At 40.9% G+C, this 22,709-nt stretch overlaps 1 protein-coding gene across 1 annotated transcript in view; it reads left to right on the forward strand.

The window, feature by feature from the left end:
- PTPRN2 (protein tyrosine phosphatase receptor type N2) overlaps nt 1–22,709 on the forward strand; it is a 925,005-nt gene that overhangs the window by 150,635 nt on the left and 751,661 nt on the right. Inside the window, exon 3 of the mRNA XM_058179748.1 lies at nt 17,370–17,483. Within this exon, the coding sequence (XP_058035731.1) occupies nt 17,370–17,483 (114 nt within the window). The remainder of the gene's footprint in view (nt 1–17,369; nt 17,484–22,709) is intronic.

Genomic DNA, 22,709 nt, shown 5'->3' on the forward strand with positions numbered 1-22,709 from the left:
CAGCTGTGGCTGCAGCTGACTGTACCGGGGTGCCGGCATCCACAGCCACTCCCTCTTGGAGGGATTGAGCTTGAGTCTGATTCTCCCCATCCTATGACTATGTGCATACTTCTTAAAAAAACTTTCCATTAATATAGCAGAACCCCTAAGCATTATCTTTGATAAAGCCTTCACTACCAGTTCCCTTCCCAAACTTTGGTCACTAGCCACAGTCATCCCTGTCTTCAAAAAAGGAGACCCCAGCTTAGTCGGAAATTACAGACCGATCTCTTTGTGCTGCATCACCTGCAAAGTCATGGAATCAATCATCAACCAATCCATTACCTCACACTTAGAAATTAACAACCTACTCTCCAATAAACAATTTGGTTTCCGGAAAAAATTATCATGTAACTTACAACTTCTCCACTGTAAAAACATATGGACTACAAATCTTGATCAAGGCAAAACAATAGATGTAATCTACATAGACTTCTGCAAAGCTTTTGACTCAGTAGTACACGATAAACTTCTCCTAAAACTAAAATCCTATGGCATCTCAGGACCCCTTCACAAATGGATATCTGCTTTTCTGTCTAACAGACAACAAGTGGTCAAAATTGGCAATGCTCTATCAAATCCTGTTCCTATCAAGAGTGGCGTTCCTCAAGGCAGCGTTCTTGGACCAACACTCTTTATACTATACATTAATGATCTTTGTGACCATATCTCAAGTAATTGTGTTCTCTTTGCTGACGATGTCAAACTATTTAACACCACAGACAATACATCTATCATTCAAAAAGATCTTGATCATCTAACCGCTTGGTCTAAAACTAGGCAACTCCAAATCTCAACCAGCAAATGCTCAGTCTTACATATAGGAAAAAAGAACCCAAACACTAAGTACATACTAGATGGACATTACCTTACAGATGACCCCATTCCCGTTAAAGACCTTGGAGTTTTCATGTCAAATGATCTAAGTGCCAAAACCCACTGCAACTACATAGCAAAAAAACCTCTAAGAGTTGTAAACCTAATCTTGCATAGCTTCTTTTCCAAAAACACTACTAACCAGAGCATATAAAACATTTGCTAGACCAATTCTAGAATACAGCTCGCCTGTTTGGAACCCTCACCACATCTCTGACATCAATACAATTGAACGTGTCCAGAAATATTTTACAAGAAGAGTTCTCCATTCCTCTGAAAACAACAAAATACCTTACCCCACCAGACTTGAAATCCTAGGCTTAGAAAACTTGGAACTCCGTCACCTTCGACAAGACCTAAGTTTAACTCACAGAATCATCTATTGTAATGTCCTTCCTGTTAAAGACTACTTCAGCTTCAATTGCAATAATACTAGAGCAACCAATAGATTTAAACTTAATGTCAACCGCTTTAATCTAGATTGCAGAAAATATGACTTCTGTAACAGAATCATCAGTGCTTGGAATACTTTACCTGACTCTGTGGTCTCTTCCCATAATCCTAAAAGCTTTAACCAAAAACTCTCTACTATTGACCTCACCCCATTCCTAAGAGGACCATAAGGGGCGTGCATAAGCGCACAAACGTGCCTACCATTCCTGTCCTATTGTTTTTCTTTTCTTCTTCCTATATACATATATGCTTATACCTCCTTATATTTACTCATATATGTGTTTATATATTATATAATCTTTTTGTATGATACCTACATATATTGTTATGACAAAATAAATAAATAAATAAATAAATAAATAAATAAATAAATAAATAAATAAATAAATAAATAAATAAAGTTACAGTTTTCAAACACTATGTTTCAGTCATGACTTTCAGTCTACTAATTTTCTGTGATTTAAAAATTCCTCAGAATCACATTCTTTATTTTTACAGTAGGGCTGTATCCCGTTTGTATATAACCATAATAAATATTGCATAGGATGTCTAATGTTCAGTATTGGTGAAACGTAGCATCTTTTGCATAGATTGAATATATAGATTCTGTCTCGTCTTATTTATCTTTGTTTTACATTGGTTTAGATGCTAATTTTTAACATCAATGCAAACTGTCAATATGAGACAGATCTGGAATAAAAAGCCATAATCAATGAGTTTATAATGTTGAAAGTTCAGTCGTTTTTCTTCTCACTATAGACACTAGATTCTAGTTTTGTGTTACATCCTGTGACCATATTAAATAGCTACTATAACTAAAACTGACCTTCTCTGACTAATTAATTCACTGGGAATAATGTTTTCAAGGCTATAGGTATTTTTTTGTGGGTGTCTGAAATGACTTGCTCCCAGGGGAATATTAAGTGATTGGTTTTATAGTCTTAAATTCTCATCATTTTTCCTCTACTTCATTTCTCTTTGTTTCAGGTCATATTATATGTCTTTTAGCCTTTTAAAGAAAAGAAGGAATAATGGGAATTATCTTCCTTGAGGCTTCAGCTTCTGATGTCTCTATTTTCAGTGTTCAAATATGTCCCCATTAAAGGAAGTAATTGCTATAGGTTTACTTAAAAATCAGTGGACTTCAGGTAATGATAATAATTTATTTTAAAATGTGCAGGCTATTATAGTGGGACATCGTCTTTTTTTTCTAGCAACAGCAGTTCTATGCAAATAGATACTAAAATACTTGTTTTGATATCAAACTGTTAAGATGATATCATTGTATTTGCTGATCTGGAACTAAATCAGAGCTGATTCTGAAACAGAATGAAGCAGAATCAGGAGAGGGATGGTGTAGTGTTGATTTAAAATATGAAGATGGTGGCTTTTACTGGTTTATCCCATGGATTAAACATGTTTCCCTGAAAATAAGACCCTGTCTTATATTTTTTTGAACCCTGAATTAAGCAGTTGGCCTTATTGCCATGCGCTCAAAAGCCCGATTGGGCTTATTATCAGGAGATATCTTATTTGTGGGGGAAACAGGGTATATAGTGTAGTAATATATTTTTCTAAGCATGCTGTGTTATGAATGGCTGAGTACAAGTTGAACTATAGAATTGAGAATATACATTTCTGACTATCTCTAAATCTCTCCATTTAGTGTGTCTGGGCTACACATACTTTCTGTTAGTTAACTTACTGTATATTAAAAACTGTCAGAGAAAGGAAAGCAATTTCACAAGGTCCTTAAATTAATGAGAGTCTGGTTGAATGCTAGTTGCTTTTTTCCACACATCTGGGCGCTGGTTCAGACTGCCATTCTTAATCATATTTTAATTTTCAAATAAATTGCTTTCATTATCCTTTCATTTAGAATACCATGTGTGCATTACTGCTCATTAATGTTTGTCATCCACTATTCTGAGACGGTGGTTTTAAATAACCGTAGTTGCAACATAGTAATTAAAGATGATCCATGTTGGTTTTGCAGAAATTATCCTGAAGCTTTTAAAACACCAGACCTGGAGAGTAACAGAAATTATTTGAAAGATGTAGACATTCCTCATCCACCCTTACGCAAAGTGTTTTAGTATGTTTATTTAAAAAAAAAGTGACTTAATAGTGTTAGATAACCCTAAGACCCACATTATTTTGTATTAAGCTGTTTTACTTGGTTATAATGGGCAGACTGTTGGATCTTGGTAAAGATTCATTTTCAGGCCGCTGATTTGTACTTCAGTTAAATCTTATTTTTTCCAAGTGGTCAGGAAAACGAAAACATTCAGATAATTAGATGTTTGATTAAGCAAGAATGCTGCTTATGCGGGCTTATGTTGATGTAGGGTTACATGTGAATATAAAGGGAATTGAGATAATTGTGGCAGATAATAGATGTCTGGCTAATGGGAGCCTTGTTGTATATAAAAGAAAATATCCCAAATGAATTTTCTTCAAAATGCAGCAATTTGATTGGTTCCCCTCCAAATAACTTGAACTCTAGGTAAATAATTGTAATAGTTGAAAGAGTGCAGAATAGTTTAGCTAAGGGGTGTTCATTGAGGGCTGCATCAGTGTTGTGTTTGACTTCGGATGGGTGTGGCCAGGATGGGCATGGCCATCTCGACATCACTCCTGTTGGGGGCACTTGTGGTGACCCATGCTCTCTGAGGAGCCTGGGGGTCCGTTTTTGCTGGCAGAAACACCACCGGCTGATCCTTCACTGCTTTCAGGGTGACCCCCTGAGCCAGATCTAAGTACCTGCAGCCCGATCTGGCCCCTGGGCCTTGAGTTTGACACTCCTGGTTTAGCTCAATGTTTCTCAACTGTGGGAACTTTTAAGATATGTTTTTCAACGTTATCAACTTTCAGTTGAGTGGAATTCAACTCCCAGAATTTCCTTGCTGGCACACTGATATATAGACATGTGCATGCGCATGCACACACACACGAGTATGTATGTATGTATGCCTGCATGTATGTATGTATGTATGTATGTATAGATAGATAGATAGATAGATAGATAGATAGATAGATAGGTAGATAGAAAGATAGATAGATGATAAATAGACCTTGACTTTCAATTGTAATTGAGCTTGGAATTAAAGTTGTAAGTCATTGCAGTCATAATATGAGGCATCACATGACTGCATCTCATATTTTTTGACACATTTGGTCAATATGGTTGATAAGCAAAGCTGCAGTTAAGTGAATAAAATTTCCCCATTTTTTTTTTGTTGCCAGAAACTCGAAGTAAACCCCAGAAACTGGTAAAAAAAGTCACAAACTGGTCACATTTGCAGGACGCTGCAAACGGCTGTAAAACGGCTGTAAAGATGAGTCAGTTACCAAGCGCCCAAATGTGATGATAGGACCACAGAGGGGGCCACTGTCATAATTTTGAAAATGGGTTGTAAGTAGCTTTTGGGAGGGTCTGTTGTAACTTCAGATAGTCTTTAAGTTACCAGACCATAAATTGAAGACTGTTATATAACAAGTACAGGTAATCGAATGTAATAGAGTCTGTCAATTACATTTGTACCCTGAGTATTCATTAATCTGATCATGTTAAATGCACATGATCCCTCCCTGCTTTACCCAATGCATTCATTAATCTAATGTGCAGGTCATTTAAGTGCACATGTGGCATCTCAGTGTGGGGAATACCATGGGGGGCTGAGTGCTTCTGACCACCCCAAGGCCTCTTGACCCACTGAGATATCTCACATTTCCCCACTATCCTGCCTGCTGGGTCTTCACAGGCACAAGGCCTGTGGAGAGTCACCTTTCAAAGCTCAGCTCCATTATCATTGAGGGCCGCATCAGTGTTGTGTTTGACTCGTGGCTCCCGTGTGACACGTATCCTGCGCAGACTGCACTGGCTACCTGTGGCCTTCCGGGTGCGCTTCAAGGTTTTGGTGACCATCTTTAAAGCGCTCCATGGCATAGGGCCGGGCTACTTACGGGACCGCCTACTGCTACCTAATACCTCTCACCAACCCGTGCGCTCTCACAGAGAGGGACTCCTCAGGGTGCCGTCAGCTAGGCAGTGCCGTCTGGCGACACCCAGGGGAAGGGCCTTCTCTGTGGGGGCTCCCACCCTCTGGAACGAACTTCCCCCAGGACTCCGTCAACTTCCGGACCTCCGAACCTTCCGTCGCGAGCTCAAAACACACTTATTCATCTGCGCAGGACTGGATTAGTTTTTAAATTTATATTGGTTTTATATGGTTTTTTATTATTATATTGCTTTTTAATTCGGCTTTGTAGAATAAGTTTCTTAACTGTGGTTTTAGTCTGTATTTATATGTCTTTTACTTGCCTGTGAACCGCCCTGAGTCCCTCGGGAGATAGGGCGGTATATAAATGTGATTAATAATAATAATAATAATAATAATCCAGTAAGCTGTCTCATCTACAGCCTTTCTGCCGCAGTTTCTTTGCTTGCTTCAGGCGCTCCAAAACTGGAGTGGTGAGATTAGACTGAGATGAGCCTCATCTGGCAAACAAAGGGTGCAAGGTGGTGGTGCACCAAATTCTCCAGCTCTGAGCAGTGTTGGGCTTCAAATTTTTTTACTACTGGTTCTGTGGGTGTGGTGTAGCGGGCGTGGCATGGCTTGGTGGGTGTGGCAGGGGAAGGATACTGTTAAATCTACATTTCCTTCTGAATCTCCAGAAACTAGATGGGGGCAGGGCCAGTCACAATTTCCACTACCGGTTTTCTGAACTACTCAAAATTTCCGCTACCGGTTCTCCAGAACTGGTCAGAACCTGCTGAAATCCACCTCTGGCTCTGAGGCACTGTTTCAGCAAGTGGTGGGGCAGAGCTGTGTCTTCTTGTGAGAGAGGCTTGGGCTCAGTGGGGAAGGGGAGCGGCTGACCCGCTGCTTCTCCGCCTGGCTGGACAAGGCCTCTGGCACCCAAGGCCACAGAGGAGAGAAGCGTGGGCAGCACGGAGTTCTCAGGCGTGGCGCTAAAGGAGCATGTTGCAGCGCTTCTGTGGTTGTTTGCAAGGACAAACAACCGCTATGGTGCTGCAACATACATAACGTTGGGACCCAGTTATAAGTACTTTTGGTGGGGATGTCATAACTTTGAACTTTCTCTAAGTGAACGTTTGTAACTGGAGGAATTTCTGTAGCGCAAGGTGAGGTTTTGTAGCTTCAAAAAAACGCATAGCAAAAAAATTTATTTCTCTGAAGAGAGAATAATGACCACTGAGTTTCTACTCTTCCATCATTAAACCTAATGTATTTTAAGCAATATGTTCAAGATTCATTAAAAGTATCCTAGAATATATATTTTTTTTAAAAAGCCCTGGTCTTAGTGAGAACAGAAAAAGAAAAAAATATCGAGTGACAACTCAAGATGGAGAATGTGTACTGTTCTGTGATAGAATCAATGCTACAGATAACAGAACATTGTTGATTTGCCATTTATTCTTTTTGGAAACAATGGATACAAACACTCTGATGGGCCCTAAATAGGAACCTGAGAAACAGCTTCAATAAAAGGAATTGCTGGATGTGAATAAACAGTTCACCAAGGAGAACTAGAAGAATCTTATTTATGCAAATATATGTCCTTCTCCTCACCCAGCACAGACTGTTTGTCTTTGTGGCTTAGAATGAGAGGAGAAGAAAAACGCACCCTTTAAAAAAAAAAAAAGCAATATCCATTGACAATCCAGATAAAGAGAAGGCTAAAAGATTTTTCTTCCTCTCCTGCCCATCATGTGCCAATTTTATTTTGTGCTGCTTATAAGCTTCCATGTCACCGCTTTCTATTCTTGTCTGAATAGTCAATGAAACATTAGGAAGCTGATAAGGGTACCCTGGCCTGTTACTTGGCAACGGTTGTTGAGCAGGGCTGGGAGCTGTTGATTGAAGAGATTAGCTGCCATAGATAACCTGCCTCCATTTTGCTGCTCGGCTGATGCCTGTCTTTCTATCCTCAAATGTGAACCAGTAACTCCCATTATGAATCTATCTGGAAAGAGGATGCCAGGTTGTCTGGGCAGACTTTAAGGCACTGCCTTAACCATCTCTGCTTCCATTCAAATTACGAAGCTTAAATTATTTTCTTCTCGTTCCAAAATAAAATATATTGCTATGTTTTTTTTTTCAGGAAGGCTGCTCATTTTCATAAGATAATATTCCAGTTGGTACCCTTCTGCTACTACAAGCCAAAACCCATTTCATTTCATAGCAGATTTGTGGTTGCTGCTCAGTCATATCAAAGCTCTGATATCTGTCAGAATAAGTGTTTAGGAGGGGATATATAATAATCAGTAATACTTTCATTCAACATGTTTATTAAGACAATATCTCAGACTCAAGTAGCTTAAGGATAACATTGTGGGTGCCAGTTCAATAAAGTTATTTTACAATAGACATTGGAATGCAGTAAAAATGAATATATACATGAAAAATAATAAAAATAGCTGTATTTTTAATCAATCACCTCAGTAATATTTCCATTAAAAACCATGTGCTTTATTGCACTACTAAAATATCCAAATAATGTTGCTTTATCATGGTTTATAACTGTTTAATGGTTTTGTGCCATAAAAATATAACCTAGGTAAGAAAATGTTAAACCTGAAGTAGAGGAAATCAGTTTTCCCTTTTATCAGAATTCAACATTAATACAAAAGCCGCACCATCTCTTTAACACTTCATTGAAGCAAAATTGTGAGATTCAGTGGATCTGAATAGCAATTCATGGATGAATCATCCCAAATGTGAAAAAAAAAATCTTGTTTTTTTTCCTGTAAGCATAGCACAGAATATATCATTCACCAGAAGTCTGAAGGCGGATTCATGAGATATTTCTAGGACCAGAAGCACATAGCAGTTAAGCAAAATACAACATTTGCCAACAAATTATTTGCTGATTAGAATCTTTTTTGGGTTGGGTAAACATGGTTAAATAAAATTTAAAAATACAGATTTGTAACATTGTTAATTGAAACTACAACAGAAAGCAATGGCAGTATGAGGAATAATTTTGGAGAATAATCATTTTTGTTAAACACTGAAGCATTGAATTTGAAATGCACATAGGATAGTACTGGCTCGAAGGCATTTGCTAGCAACTAGTAGCTTTTCTTCTCTAATTCCAAATTACTTGTTTCCAGATTGAGACGAAATGGTGGTCATGGTATTGTATACCCAGAAGCCTCATTCTTCCATTACTACATACAATACAGGTAGTACTCGACTTGCAACTGGTCGCTTAGCAACTGTTTGAAACTACGGCTTATGGCCTGAGTTTGAAGTTCTGATAGTGAAGCCCTCTCTGTGATCATGTGACTGAACTTCAGGTGAACTTCGGGTGAACTTCGGGTAGAATGGCTGCATTTAAAGCCATTTGCAGCATCCTGCAATCACGTGGCCACATTTTATGATGCTTTTGCTGAAAATTGACACTCACTTCCATTTTTAAAACTACGTGCATAGTGAATTATTGGTTAACAACCATGGCATTTGCTTAATAACTGTGGATTCTCTTAATGACTGCAATGATTTTCTTAATGACCACTGCCTACCTGTGTTGTAATATGTGGAGTACAGCTACCAGACCACAAAGATCCAGACCAACAGATGGCAGTAAAAAGAATTCTAGATAATTTCCAAGCTTTACTGCCATCTATTGGTATTATTGTTGTTTTGCGGCTTAGGCATGCTAATTCTAAACTGATGGCTTTAAGTATAGTACAGAATTTCTCACCTTTTGTTATTCAAACAATGACTGTGGTGGCTCAAACACTCCATCCCATGATTAATTGAAGCATGTATTACTGTATTTCTTGAATTAGCACAAGGGTCTGAGCTTGCCTGGCATCCTAAATAATAAACTAGCCTGGCACATTTTAGAATGTTATACTAACCCAGCCCATAATTAAGAAATGAGAAATGATAAAACATTTTGGTAAAAGATTAATTGAAAGGTAATTTTATATAGAAGTTGGCCTCTGGTTAAATATTCAATGAGCAACTCTGAAGGTTCGTTTACAGCTATTTGCAAAAAACAAGGCAAAGAAATCCCCCCTTCTGCGGTGCATTCTAATTAAACCTGTAATTGAACAGGATTGCATTGTATGACTGGGTTTCTGAATTATATTAATCCTGTTTTTTTAATTATCAGGACTTGGTTTGCACATAATGCAAAGGAGTCATGATCGGTGAACTTGGGTAAACGGGCACTTTTACAGACAAACCATGTATTAGAAGGTATTCAAGGTTTTTAAAATTCTAAGACCATTAATGTGAGCCTCTTGAAGCCCAAAAGCCTTGGAATAAAGATGATTCTGTGTGCTGAAATATAGACTGATCTTGCTTTATAGGGGAGAGAACAGCTCCTTTAAGAAGTGTTTAGGTGAGAGTGTCAATCTCACTTCAAACCAGGAATCATGCACTTTTAGTAGAACTGTTTTCTTATCACGTGGGATTATTAGGCTGCAAAATGCAGTCAGTAATACGTATGGCAGTATTTTTTTAAACTTGGTAACTTTGAAATGTGTGGCTCAATTTCCTAAATTCCCCAGCTAGCTTTATTGAAGAAGTCCCCACATCTTAAAGTTGCCAAGTTTGAAAAATCTCTGCCTTATTGGGTTATCCCTTATTTATAAATTAAGCAACACTAAATAAATAAATAATTTATTTAACAATAAATTAAGGGATGCAGTGGCTCAGAGGCTAGGACTTTGAGCTTGTCGATCAAAAGGTCGGCAGCTCAGCGGTTTGAATCCCTAGCGCTGCCGTGTAATGGGATGAGCTCCCGTTACTTGTCCCAGCTTCTGCCAACCTAGCAGTTTTGAAAGCACGTAAAAATGCAAATAGAAAAAATAGGGACCACCTTGGTGGGAAGGTAACAGCGTTCTGTGCGCCTTTGGCGTAGAGTCATGCCAGCCACATGACCATGGAGACGTCTTCAGACAGTGCTGGTTCTTTGGCTTTGAAACAGAGATGAGCACCGCCCCCTAGAATCGGGAACGACTAGCACGTATGTGTGAGGGGAACCTTTACCTTTACCTTTTACAACAGTTCTTGGGGGAAGAACAATAAAACAAATTTTAAAGGAAAATAAACAATAATTCTTATAAATACCAATGCATATAGCTCAATGATGTAGTGATAAAACAAACAAACAAAGAAAAAGACAGTCATATGACTGCACTGACAAATGACTGCAATTCTGACAATCATTAAATGAATCATGAGACATTGTTAAACCCTGGTGTGCACTGGTTAGAATGCAGTATTGCATGCTAATTCTACCCACAACCTGGAGTTCAATCCTGATGGGAATTGAGGTTCAGCCTTCCATCTTTCCGAGGTCAGCAGAATAAGGACCCAGATTGTTGTGGGCACTATGCTAACGCTGTAAACTGCTCAGAGAGTGCTGTAAAGCACTATGGAGCAGTATATAAGTCTAAGTGCCATTGCTATTAAGTACAAGATCACATAACTGCAATTTGTGTCTTCCTGTTGGCTTTCCCATTGAATCTTCCTGTTGGCAACTGCCAGTGAAATGGTACATGGTGATCATGTACCAAATAAAAATTGAATGCACCAATTACCACACCAAGCAAGAAGAAAACCTTCTACGCACAAATTCCAATCGTGCTTTTTATAAATTTGTGAACAACAAACTTAATGACTCGAGATCCATCCCACCATTAAAAGAATCAAACGGCAAAGAAAATAATGATGAAACAGTTAAAGCAAACCTCTTTACCACATTCTTCGGCTCAGTCTTTGTTAACAGTAATGGCTCATACCCGACATTCCCCAACCGCACCAACAACAACCTAACACATATAGATTTCACTGAAGAAAATGTTGAAAAAGCTTTTCACAAACTGAAACCATCCCTATCTATAGGACCTGATGGACTACGTGCATACTTCTTAAAAAGGCTTTCCACTAATATAGCAGAACCCCTAAGCATAATCTTTGGAAAAGCCTTCACAACCAGTTCTCATCCCAAACTTTGGTCACTAGCCATGGTCATCCCAGTCTTCAAAAAAGGAGACCCCAGCTTAGTTGAAAATTACAGACCAATCTCTCTATGCTGTGTCACCTGTAAAGTTATGGAATCTGTCATCAACCAATCCATTATCCTCCGCCTAGAAACAAACAATCTACTCTCTAATAAACAATTTGGTTTCAGAAAAAAAAATTATCATGTAACTTACAACTTCTTCACTGCAAAAACATATGGACTACAAATCTTGATCAAGGCAAAACAATAGATGCAATTTACATAGACTTCTGTAAAGCTTTTGACTCAGTGGTACACAACAAACTTCTCCTAAAAACTAAAATCCTATGGCATCTCCAGACCTCTCCACAACTGGATAACAGCGTTCCTGTCAAACAGACAACAAGTAGTCAAAATAGGCAGTGCCCTATCAAATCCTGTTCCTGTCAATAGCGGCGTTCCCCAAGGCAGTGTTCTTGGACCAACACTTTTTATATTATACATTAATGATCTCTGTGACCATATTAAAAGTAATTGTGTTCTCTTCACTGATGATGTCAAAATATTTAACACTACCAACAATACAGCTACCCTTCAAAAAGACCTTGACTTTGTGTCAGAATGGTCAAAAACTTGGCAACTCCAAATCTCAACCAGCAAATGCTCTGTCTTACACATTGGAAAAAAGAATCTAAACACTAAATACAAACTCGATGGACATTACCTTACAGATGACCCCCACCCTGTTAAAGACCTTGGAGTTTTCATATTCAATGATCTAAGTGCCAAAGCCCACTGCAACTACATCACAAAAAAGGCTTTAAGAGTTGTAAACCTAATCTTATGTAGCTTCTTCTCCGGAAACACTACACAGCTAACCAGAGCTTATAAAACATTTGCTAGACCAATTCTTGAATACAGCTCACCTGTCTGGAACCCATACCACATTTCAGACATTAATACAATTGAACGTGTCCAGAAATATTTTACAAGAAGAGTTCTCCACTCCTCTGAATACAACAAAATACCTTATGCCACCAGACTTGAAATCTTGAATTTAGAAAACTTAGAACTCTGCTGCCTTCGACAGGACCTGTGTTCAACTCATAGAATCATCTATTGCAATGTCCTTCCTATTGAAGACTCCTTCAGCTTCAATCATAACAATACAAGAGCAAACAATAGATTTAAACTCAATGTTAACCGTTTCAATCTTGATTGCAGAAAATATGACTTCTGTAACAGAGTTATTAATGCTTGGAACACACTACCTGACTCTGTGGTCTTTTTCAAAATCCCCAAAGCTTTAACCAAAAACTCTCTACTATTGACCTCACCCCATTCCTAAGAGATCTGTAAGGGGCATGCATAAGAGCACAAACGTGTCTACTGTTCCTGTCCTATTGTTTCCTTTCATTATATCCAATTAATATAGTTATAACATACTTATGATCATATATATGCTTATATATTATATAGTTATTTTCATGCTTATGCTTATATATACTGTTGTGATAAATAAATAAATAAAAAAAATCATACGATTGTAGGAATGCTGTGATGGCCAGAACATTTTTAAGGAACATTGAACAGGTGGTCATTAAGCGAGGAGTCTCCATAATTGCCAAATCAGAATACTAAAGAGTGGAGCCAAATCATTCGCGAAGAAAATATAAAATGTAATCAGAGTTGCTAGATTTGAATTTGAATTTAAAATCAAGCAATACTAAAAAAAAAAAAAAAAAGTCGGAAAAAAGCCAAACCAATTTTAATATATTTTTCATACATCATATGAAAATCTTCAGCTCCAGGTCATTAGTATCCTCCCCATTGAAATAAATGGCATAAACTTTGTCTGATGTGAAAGGTTTTTTAAAAAAATCATTTCTGGAGATGCTAAATTGAAGGATGAAGACTTTGCAACATTTGCTTGAAAGCAATAATTCTGCCCTGATTATCTCAATAACATCAAGAAGATGCAGCTGCAGTCTGTTTCTTGCTTTCCTTTTAATGGAGAATTCAAGAGAGAAAATATCCTCTCAACTTAGCATTTGCTGGTAGGGGTTATTAGACAAGTTAGGGCAAAGGTGATGTGCTGTATGTGGCGAGGAGCGATATGGAGATTCAGCACTTGAAAGGGAAGCATCCTATGGCATCAGTGCCGCAAAATCAATGGTGTTCTGCCTTTGTTGTTTTCCCTCCCAGAGGGCTTGGGCAGAGCCAGGCAAATATTGATCCTGAGATGGTCTTCCTCACACACTTTTGACTTGGTGGAGCCAGACTACTGATGGCTAAAAAGCCAAAAAGCAAAATGAATTTTCTGATGCTGACCAAATGGAAAGAAACTCCCAAATTTCTGGAATGTGGTGTTAGAAAAGCCATTCTTTAGTGGTGGGCCTCTAAAATTTTAAATCCTACTTCTGTTAGTTTTTAATATTAGACCAACATTCATCAAACAAACGAACAAACACCCCGGTCAAGAAACTGTCAACCCTGACAAACAAGCTAACAGTAAACAACAGCCCAATGAAGGAATCACCAAGTACATTTTCATCAGCACTGATAGGACAAGCTTCTAGTAGGTAAAATGAGAGCAAATATCACTCCCTCTAACACTGATAATGTTACCTAGTTGGATAGTGAAACAACTGCAAAAAACCAACCAAGCTCAGATAATATCAAGGACCGCTTAATTCAAGCCTGAGTTTACAAATATTCTCTTCCATTAGAGAAATACAGTGTTTGGCCATTGGGTCTAGTACCTAATCCTAGTTAGATGTTAAACTCATCCTGTACTTTCCCAAATCTCCCCTCTTCTAATTTTCAATATTTTCAGTTTACAATGAAAGGTTGGTGGTAGCAGCAGCAGCAGCAGCAATGCCTAACTTTTTGCTCATACCCTGGCACCAGTTACATCAGAACCAAATATATCAAAGGGGGAGGGAGCTGGTTTGAACCCAAGAGGGACTGTTTTACTTGTTGTATATGGCTGCATTCTTAGTGAGTGGCTATTTAGTTAATTATTTATTTATGTATTTATTTATTTATTCATTCATCCATGCATCCATCAATTCATGCTTAATTAATTAATTAATTAATTAATTAAATTTATATGTTACCCAACTCATTATACAAAGTGACTCTGGGCAGTGCTATGTCGAAATTCTACCTCTGGAGAGAAGAGGAACTAAACAATGCTTTCTTACGCAACATGGAAACTATCTTAAGTGGAATTAGGCTTAATCTTACCCTGTTTTCCCCAAAATAAGACATCCCCTGATAATAAGCCCAATCGGGCTTTTGAGCACATGGCAATAAGGCCAATTGCTTATTTCAGGGTTTTAAAAAAATAAGACAGGGTCTTATTTTCAGGGAAACATGGTAGCAATGTTTTATAAAATAGTTTGGGGTATTTTTGTTAAAGACCATATAATCTAGAGACGAATATAGTGCATATACAGACGCAGAGTCAGAGACATAGAGACACCCACACTAGTTCTGGAATGCTGACAGTTTAACAACCGGTTTGGTTAGCACATACTTCTAAGGCACTTGTGCGCAGCATTAAAAATGGAGCATTAGAAGCTCAGATGTTTACCTTCTAAGTCAACAATGATAAGTAGAACAGTGTGTGGGGAAAAATCAGCTGTGTTGTGCGATTGATGAGTTACAAAGCAGGAAATAAAGGACAGGATAGATCGGGGGGGAAGATGGCCGGGGCCAACTGATCATCGGAGCTACCGGTTCACCTGAACATGTACGAACCGGCTGAATACCACCCACACATGGCATTCATCCCTCCTTCCCCTTCTGACTGTCTTCTCTATAGAGAGGAGTTTCTGACAGAGACAGTTTCCAAATTCTGAATGGCAAGTTTGTTCTGAACCCTAGAAGAGTGCCCTGGAATCTATTGATTAAAGAATGTGTTTATTAACAAGTCTAACAAATTGTAAGGATAAAAGGCTAAAACTTAAATATTTCACATCCACCTTTTTAGTGACCTTCTGTAACAGTGTTTCTCAACCTTGGCAGCTTGAAGATCTGTGGACTTCAAGTTCTCAACTGGGGAATTGTGATAGTTGAAGTCCACACATCTTTAAGGTGTTAAGGTTGAGAAAAACTACTCTGTAATATGATTCAAATTCTGTACAGTATGTTTTAGGTTTTAAATATCCAGATAATTATATCTTGCCTGATTCAGAATTGCTACCTGACTGATCAATACTGAATATAAAAGAAGTGTTTGGATCCATACAGGGGGCATATTTGAATCATATTATTGCAGTTTGGTGGATATTCTTTGTTATCACTGATATACAATTAATGCTGTAGTATGAAACATTAAAGAATAGAGTCATTTTGTTCTTGTAAGGAATGAAAAGCTCTTTACTAGCGCAGTGTATGCAGCCACGCCTCTTTTTGGCAACAGAGAATTGTTGTCTATTGGCTGTGACGTTTCCCTTTAAGCGGCGGGAAAATGGGCGGCCGTCATTGGCCAATAGTTGACTGCTGCTATATAAATAGCAGCTGTGAGAGAAAGTTGTGTACTCTCGGTAATACTGCCTTTTACTTGCCGTTCGTTTGTTCCTTTTGCCTGTTAGTCATTAATAAAGAGTTATTGCTTTACCGTCAAGCCTCCATTCCTTCCTTCAGCCCTTGAATGAAGCACTGGCGATGAGGATGGGATACGAACCCACACGAGCACAGCACAATGGATTAGCTAGGAAATATATGGCATGGCAAGATTTTTGATTTACTCTGATAAATCCCTTTGTCCTTGATAAAACAGATAAACTGGGGCTAATTTTGCTGACATTTTGCTTTGGAAATATGATGTGAAAGTTTATTATTTCTTTATTTTAATTTGCCTCCCAACTATATTAGGTTAATAATTTATTCCAGTCTTAAAATGCAGAAGTAATTACCCTGATATAAACCATATACTCTATAATATAGGACTGTATTAGTGTAGTAATATCTGCATTTTATAAATTACAGATATGTACTGCTTGCATTGTGAAAACAGATTTTTTTAAAAAATTGTTTCGTTGGTTGGTTGAAATCCCACAGAAAAAGAGACTTGTAAATTAATTCTTAATATTAGGTTCTGCTAGTCAAATTTAACTGTCCCTTTTGATTATAAATGCAATATCTGCAGTAATTACTAAATTAAAACACGCTGTACAAAGAACAGCATGCTAATTAAACTTGTTGCATTTCAATGGTTTTTTTTTTGGATCACTGTATACAGGAGAGAACAACACTAAGTGCATCTCTCTTTCCTTTTTTTAAAGCCTAGGGCTGCAGATGGTCAGAAGGTGTTATAAACACCTAGGCTGTAAATTAGTTTTTTGTATAGAATGGAGAAAGGTAATTGTATGTTTGAACTCCCCTCCACTGCCTATCTTCGCCCCACATAGGAAGCTTGTCTTGAAATGAACAATTCTCTAAATAAAGACTAATTAGAACCTAAATTAATTAGAAGGTGTGATATGAAAAGAGTTTGATGAGAAGAGTGTCATTTTAGGCAAATGGAATGGAGCTAAATAAATTAGGTTTCATTAATATCTCATTGTTGTGTGAGCAGCTCCCTTTTATTGGATTCATTAGACAGCACTACATTAAGCTAGCTTTGCCTGTCTATTATTGATTCAACATTCATTTACCACTCCAGAGTTTTGTGTATTAAGAGGGGGGAGAGGGAAGGAGGGAGGGAGGGAGAGAGAAAGAGAGAAAGAAAGAGAGATTACTACTTCTGAGAACAAACATCAGTTTCCTTTGAATTTTGGTTTTCATAAGGAATATTTATTTTTTTGCTTTGGCATTGCCTAGGATGGGAGAATAGATAAAAAGGAATGGAAGGGTGATAATAGAAATGCCCTGCAGTTTATTTTGCATTTCATGAAAGTGGAAAACATTAAAAAAGGATAATACAAATTTTTTGATGTATTAGAAGTAACATAGAATAACATTATTTCCTTTTCTATTTATCTTCTCCTTTTCTTCTCCAGATGGAGTACTTGGGAAATGTCAGCGAGTTCCAGTGATAGATGTAAACAAGTATGAAATTTCACCATCAACACTTCATCGTTTGAAAATTGTCTTAGAGAAGTTGCTGCACAGAGGTACATTGAAGAATACTTGGTTAACAATATAGAACCTTTTAAAAAAATTCCAAGCCAGTGTTTTAACTTCCAGCGTCTTTATTTTACATTATCATTTATAGATAGGGGAAGGGGTCAGGAGGTCAAACTGGTGGCCCGTAGGCTGGATGCATCATGCACAGGCCACGCCCACCCTAGCTCCGTGAGGGGGAAAAATGTCATGAAATGTCATGTGATGGCAATGTGAGACCGCAAGTTTGACACCCGTGATCTAAGTATATTAAAAGTAAAACTGTCAGAAAGGCATTCTTCCTCATGTCTGCATTAATTACCTGTGTTTATTGCCTTGTTCCAGAATTCTCTTCTTTAAGCCAAGGAAGAGGGAAACCATTCCTTTGCTGGTCTCAACCCTATAACCAGCTGTAAAATCCATTTACCTTCACGACCGGTTCGGGAAAGGGAGTTGCACGCCTCTTCTGCTCCATGCGCAGAAGGTCAAAAATGGGATGTAATGATGTCCCGGTAGATGGGCGGAGCCTCCCGCCACCAGCGTTACTGATTTGCGTGAGCCAGATAGATCCGGCTGGATTTCACCACTGCCTATAACACATTGATTGTTAATATTTTCTTCACCACAGTCCCCTTTTAAATACCCTTTGTGGCCATGGACCATGGCCTAGGACCCCCCAAGACTTAACTCATGATTTAAATCATAACATTTCCTCAAAGCTTCGCGGACCCTCTGTGATGATATTGCAGTCCCACATGGGTCTATGGACTATAGGTTGAGAACCAATACTATAGCGTGTTAAAGGATAATGGTAAAATCCTCCCTTGAATTGAACTCAGTTCCTGTTGGTTCTGCGGACACAGTCATATTGTTTCTTGGCAACAATATGGAAATATTTGCCATGGTCTTCTTTCAGATGTAATCTGACTTCTAGTCTAACCTACCATCATAGTATTCCCTGGTGATCTCCCATCCGAAGAAACACTGATAGCATGTTGAGGCTAATAACTTCGATGAAACCAATCTGCCATTGTGAATCAAATCATACATACATTACCATATACATACTGTTATGTATTAACAGTTGTGCCTTTAAATATTTGAGCGGGAAATCAGCACGTTGCTGATTGGACGAAGCCTCCAGCAGAACTGTATAAAAGGAGAGGTTTTTGCCCCGGCCTGTTGCTGGGTTCACCCTATATTAAAGAGCTGTTGTCACTACCCTGGTCTCCAGCCTCGTTACTTCCCGAACCTAACATTGGCGACGAAGGTGGGATCTCGAGGCTAAGGAGAACCAGAACCGAGCTGAAGCACGCTAGTCCCGAACCCAGCAAACTCAGGGCAGAAACGCGGAAATGGCAAACACGCCACCCGCACCGTACAACCCGGGCAAGGAGAAATGGGGAACATATATGACCCGTTTCGAAAGCTTTCTAGAAGCCAACGAATTACAGGGGATCCCTGATAACCGCAAGCGGGCTTACTTCCTAAGCCATTGCGGGCCGGAGGTAATCGAGATTGCGGAAGCCCTGGCAGAGCCAACGCCGATACAATCGGTATCGTGGCCGACTCTGCAGACTTTGCTGAAGAACCATTTCGCACCGACGCCGTCCAAATACGTGCAGCGGTTTGAATTCGGAGAACGTAGACAGATGGAGGGCGAGTCCATCGGTGACTACATGGCCGCTTTAAGAAGAGCGTCCAAGGACTGCGGATACCGAGACTTAGACGAAGTGCTACTCGAGCAACTCATCCGAGGGGTCAAGGACATCCGCCTACGGCGGCGACTGCTAGCCAGGAGCAACCTGACACTAGCCACCGCCCTGGACGAGGCCAGAGCACACGAAATGTCTACTAAAGCAGCAGAGACTCTGCAAAAGCCTCTTCAATCCAAGACGAGCGCAAAGCCAACGCCAGTACACCAGGAGGAGATTCAGTCCGAATCCGAAGGTGAGGGCGAGGATGAGGAAGGGTCTGCGGACCGAACCGCGACACTGAGGACCGTGACGAGTGCGGAAGCTGCGGAGGGCAGCATCAGCGCCAACGCTGCAGGTTTAAAGACGCAACATGCCGGCGGTGTGGGAAGAAAGGGCACTTAGCTCAGGTTTGCAGAGCGGCCCAACCTTCCCGCCGAAAATTCAAATCGGCCAATCAAAACGCGGAACCGGAAAGGCGGCCCGCGATTGGTTCAAACAAGAAACGCGCGAACCCTAACCAAACGACTGTCATTATAGGCGCGCCTCAACCAAAGTGGAAAAGAAGATTTTCACAAAGCCCAAGATCGAGGGAGTACGGTGCAGGCTTGAAGTGGACACGGGATCAGCGATCACCATCATGTCCTGGGACACCCTGGCGAAGTCGCTGCCGTCCGTCGCGAAGCGCCATCTGCAAGCACAGCGGCTACGAGTGCACGACTACCAGGGGAATCGCATCCCTGTTCGAGGGACCACCTCCGTCCGAGTCGAGTACGGCCCTCACAAAAAGACCCTGCCCATCACGATCGTCGAAGGAACTCTGCCCAGTCTGTTGGGACTAGACTGGTTTCGTGCCCTGGGCATGGGAGTGACTGGCATCTACAGAAGTGACTGCAATTTGAAAGACATTCTCTTTAACGAGTTCGAAGATGTCTTCAAGGACTGCCTGGGCAAGTACAAGGGGACCCCTATTTCCTTCAACTTAGACCCCCAGGTAGCCCCTATTAGGCTTAAGGCGAGGAGAGTCCCTTTTGCCCTAAAACCAAAAATTGATAAGGAGCTGGACAAGCTCATAAATCAGGGGGTTTTGGTGCCAGTCGATCACGCAAAGTGGGAGACGCCAATCGTCACCCCCATCAAATCGGACGGGTCAATTAGAATTTGCGCTGACTACAAGGCGGCGCTTAACAAAGCCTTACAGAAAAGCGCGTACCCGGTTCCCGTAGTGCAACATTTATTGCACTCCTTGGGGCAAGGGCAAGTCTTTGCAAAGTTAGACTTGGCCCAAGCCTACCAACAACTGCCAGTAGACGCCCGCACAGCCGAAGCCCAAACGATTGTGACACACAGGGGGGCATTCAAGTGCACCCGATTGCAATTTGGGGTTAGTGTGGCACCAGGGCTGTTCCAAAACCTGATGGAACGACTACTGCAAGGGCTCCCAGGGGTAGTTCCCTACTTCGATGATGTCCTAATTTCAGGGGAAAACATGGAGGAATTGGGGGAGCGGTTAAGAAAGGTCTTGAGCATTTTCCGGACAGCCGGATTAAAAGTCAAGACAAATAAATGTCAGATAGGGGTCGAATCGGTCGATTTCTTGGGCTACCGGATAGACAAGAAAGGAATTCACCCTACTGAGAGCAAAGTTAAGGCAATTAGGAAGGCTCCAGCGCCCAAAAACAAAGCAGAGCTGCAGGCATTCCTGGGATTGGTTAATTTTACGCGGTCTTTTTGAAGAACAAAGCAACCGTTGCGGAACCGCTGCATAGGCTCTTAGGGAAAAATACTGTTTGGTCTTGGGGAAAGTCAGAAAATAGGGCTTTTGAAGCAGTAAAGAACCTGCTCTCAAGTGATAGCCTGCTCATCCAATATCACGACTCACTACCCCTAGTGCTGGTTTGCGATCGTCCCCTTATGGGGTGGGGCTGTACTCAGCCATAGACTTCAAACGGCACAGAAGCCCCTATAGCGTTCTACTCTAGAACGATGTCCTCCCCAGAGAGGAACTACAGCCAATTAGACAAAGAAGCATTAGCCATTGTATCAGGGGTCAAAAAATTCCATGAGTATGTCTTTGGGCGGAATTTTGAAATCGTGACTGACCACAGACCGTTACTGGGATTACTGGCCGGCGACCGGCCAACGCCTGTGGCACTTTCGCCACGTTTGACTCGATGGACTATATTTTTGGCCGCTTACTCATACAAGCTGCAGCATCGACCGGGGAAAGAAGTGGGGCATGCAGACGCATTGAGCCGATGCCCACTGCCAGGGCCGACCGAAGACCCCACTCCGGGGACACCCATCCTCCTTATTGACTCGTTGGACTCTGGCCCAGTCACATCAAAGGAAGTGGCTCGGGCATCATACCGGGACATTGTGTTAAGGACTGTACTCGGTTGGGTACAGAGAGGGTGGCCCGCTGCGCCGGGCGAACGGTTCAAAGAATTTGTTAAGAAACGTGATGAGCTCTCGGCTCAAGGGGGGTGCCTGTTGTGGGGTGATCGTGTAATAATTCCTGTTAAGTTAAGGGGCAAGGTATTGGACCTCCTCCACGAGGGTCACCCAGGCATCGTAAGGATGAAGGGGTTAGCTAGAAGCTATGTATGGTGGCCACTCATGGACGCAGAGATTGCTGAGAGGGTAGGGAAATGCCAAGCTTGCCAAGAGTCCAGACCGCTACCCCAACAGCCCCAGTCAGAGAATGGGAAAAGCCCCAAGGGCCTTGGTCAAGAATCCACATTGACTTTGCTGGCCCTTTCACGCCAAACGTTCCTAGTGGTGGTGGACGATTTTCCAAATGGTTAGAGATCATACTTATGAAGTCCACCACACCCGAAGCAGTAACCGCAACCCAGCGCCACCTATTCGCAACTCACGGGTTGCCGGACACTCTGGTGTCCGACAATGGGCCCCAATTCACGGCAGCCCAGTTTGAAGAGTACCTGGCAGAGGAAGGCATCCGACATGCCCTCTCTGCACCTTTCCACCCTGCGTCGAATGGCCTTGCAGAGCGTTCCGTCCGGGCGCTAAGGAGGCATTGTCCAGGCTCAAGCCAGGTGACTGGCAAACAAAATAGACTTTTCCTAGCCGTCCAGCACAGAACCCCAAGCACAGCCACGGAAAAGTCCAGCTGAATTGCTAATGGGACGAAAACTCCGTGCCCACTTGACCGTTTGAACCCCATTACACACCCGAGGGTTACAAGGGGAGCTAGAAAAACAAGGAAATGAGCATAGGCGACCGGGTGTGGGCCGAAACTATGGGGACGGCCCGAGTTGGGTCGCCGGACAAGTAACAAAAGTAACAGGGCCAAAATCGACGTGGTAGAGCTACCAGACAACCGAATGTGGCGGCGCCACATAGATCAGTTAAGGAAACGAATAACTGACCAAACCAAACCAACAGAGACAGGTAATGACCAATACCACTTTGAATCCACAGCTGACAATGACCCGGGAGGCACAAGACTTAGCTGAGGTCCCAGAGTTCCAGCGACGCCATCAGGTCCCCGAGGGAAACAGCAAGGAAAATTCCAAAATT

The sequence above is a fragment of the Ahaetulla prasina genome, chromosome 4 (assembly GCF_028640845.1).
Source record: "Ahaetulla prasina isolate Xishuangbanna chromosome 4, ASM2864084v1, whole genome shotgun sequence".
NCBI classification, from domain to species: domain Eukaryota; kingdom Metazoa; phylum Chordata; class Lepidosauria; order Squamata; family Colubridae; genus Ahaetulla; species Ahaetulla prasina.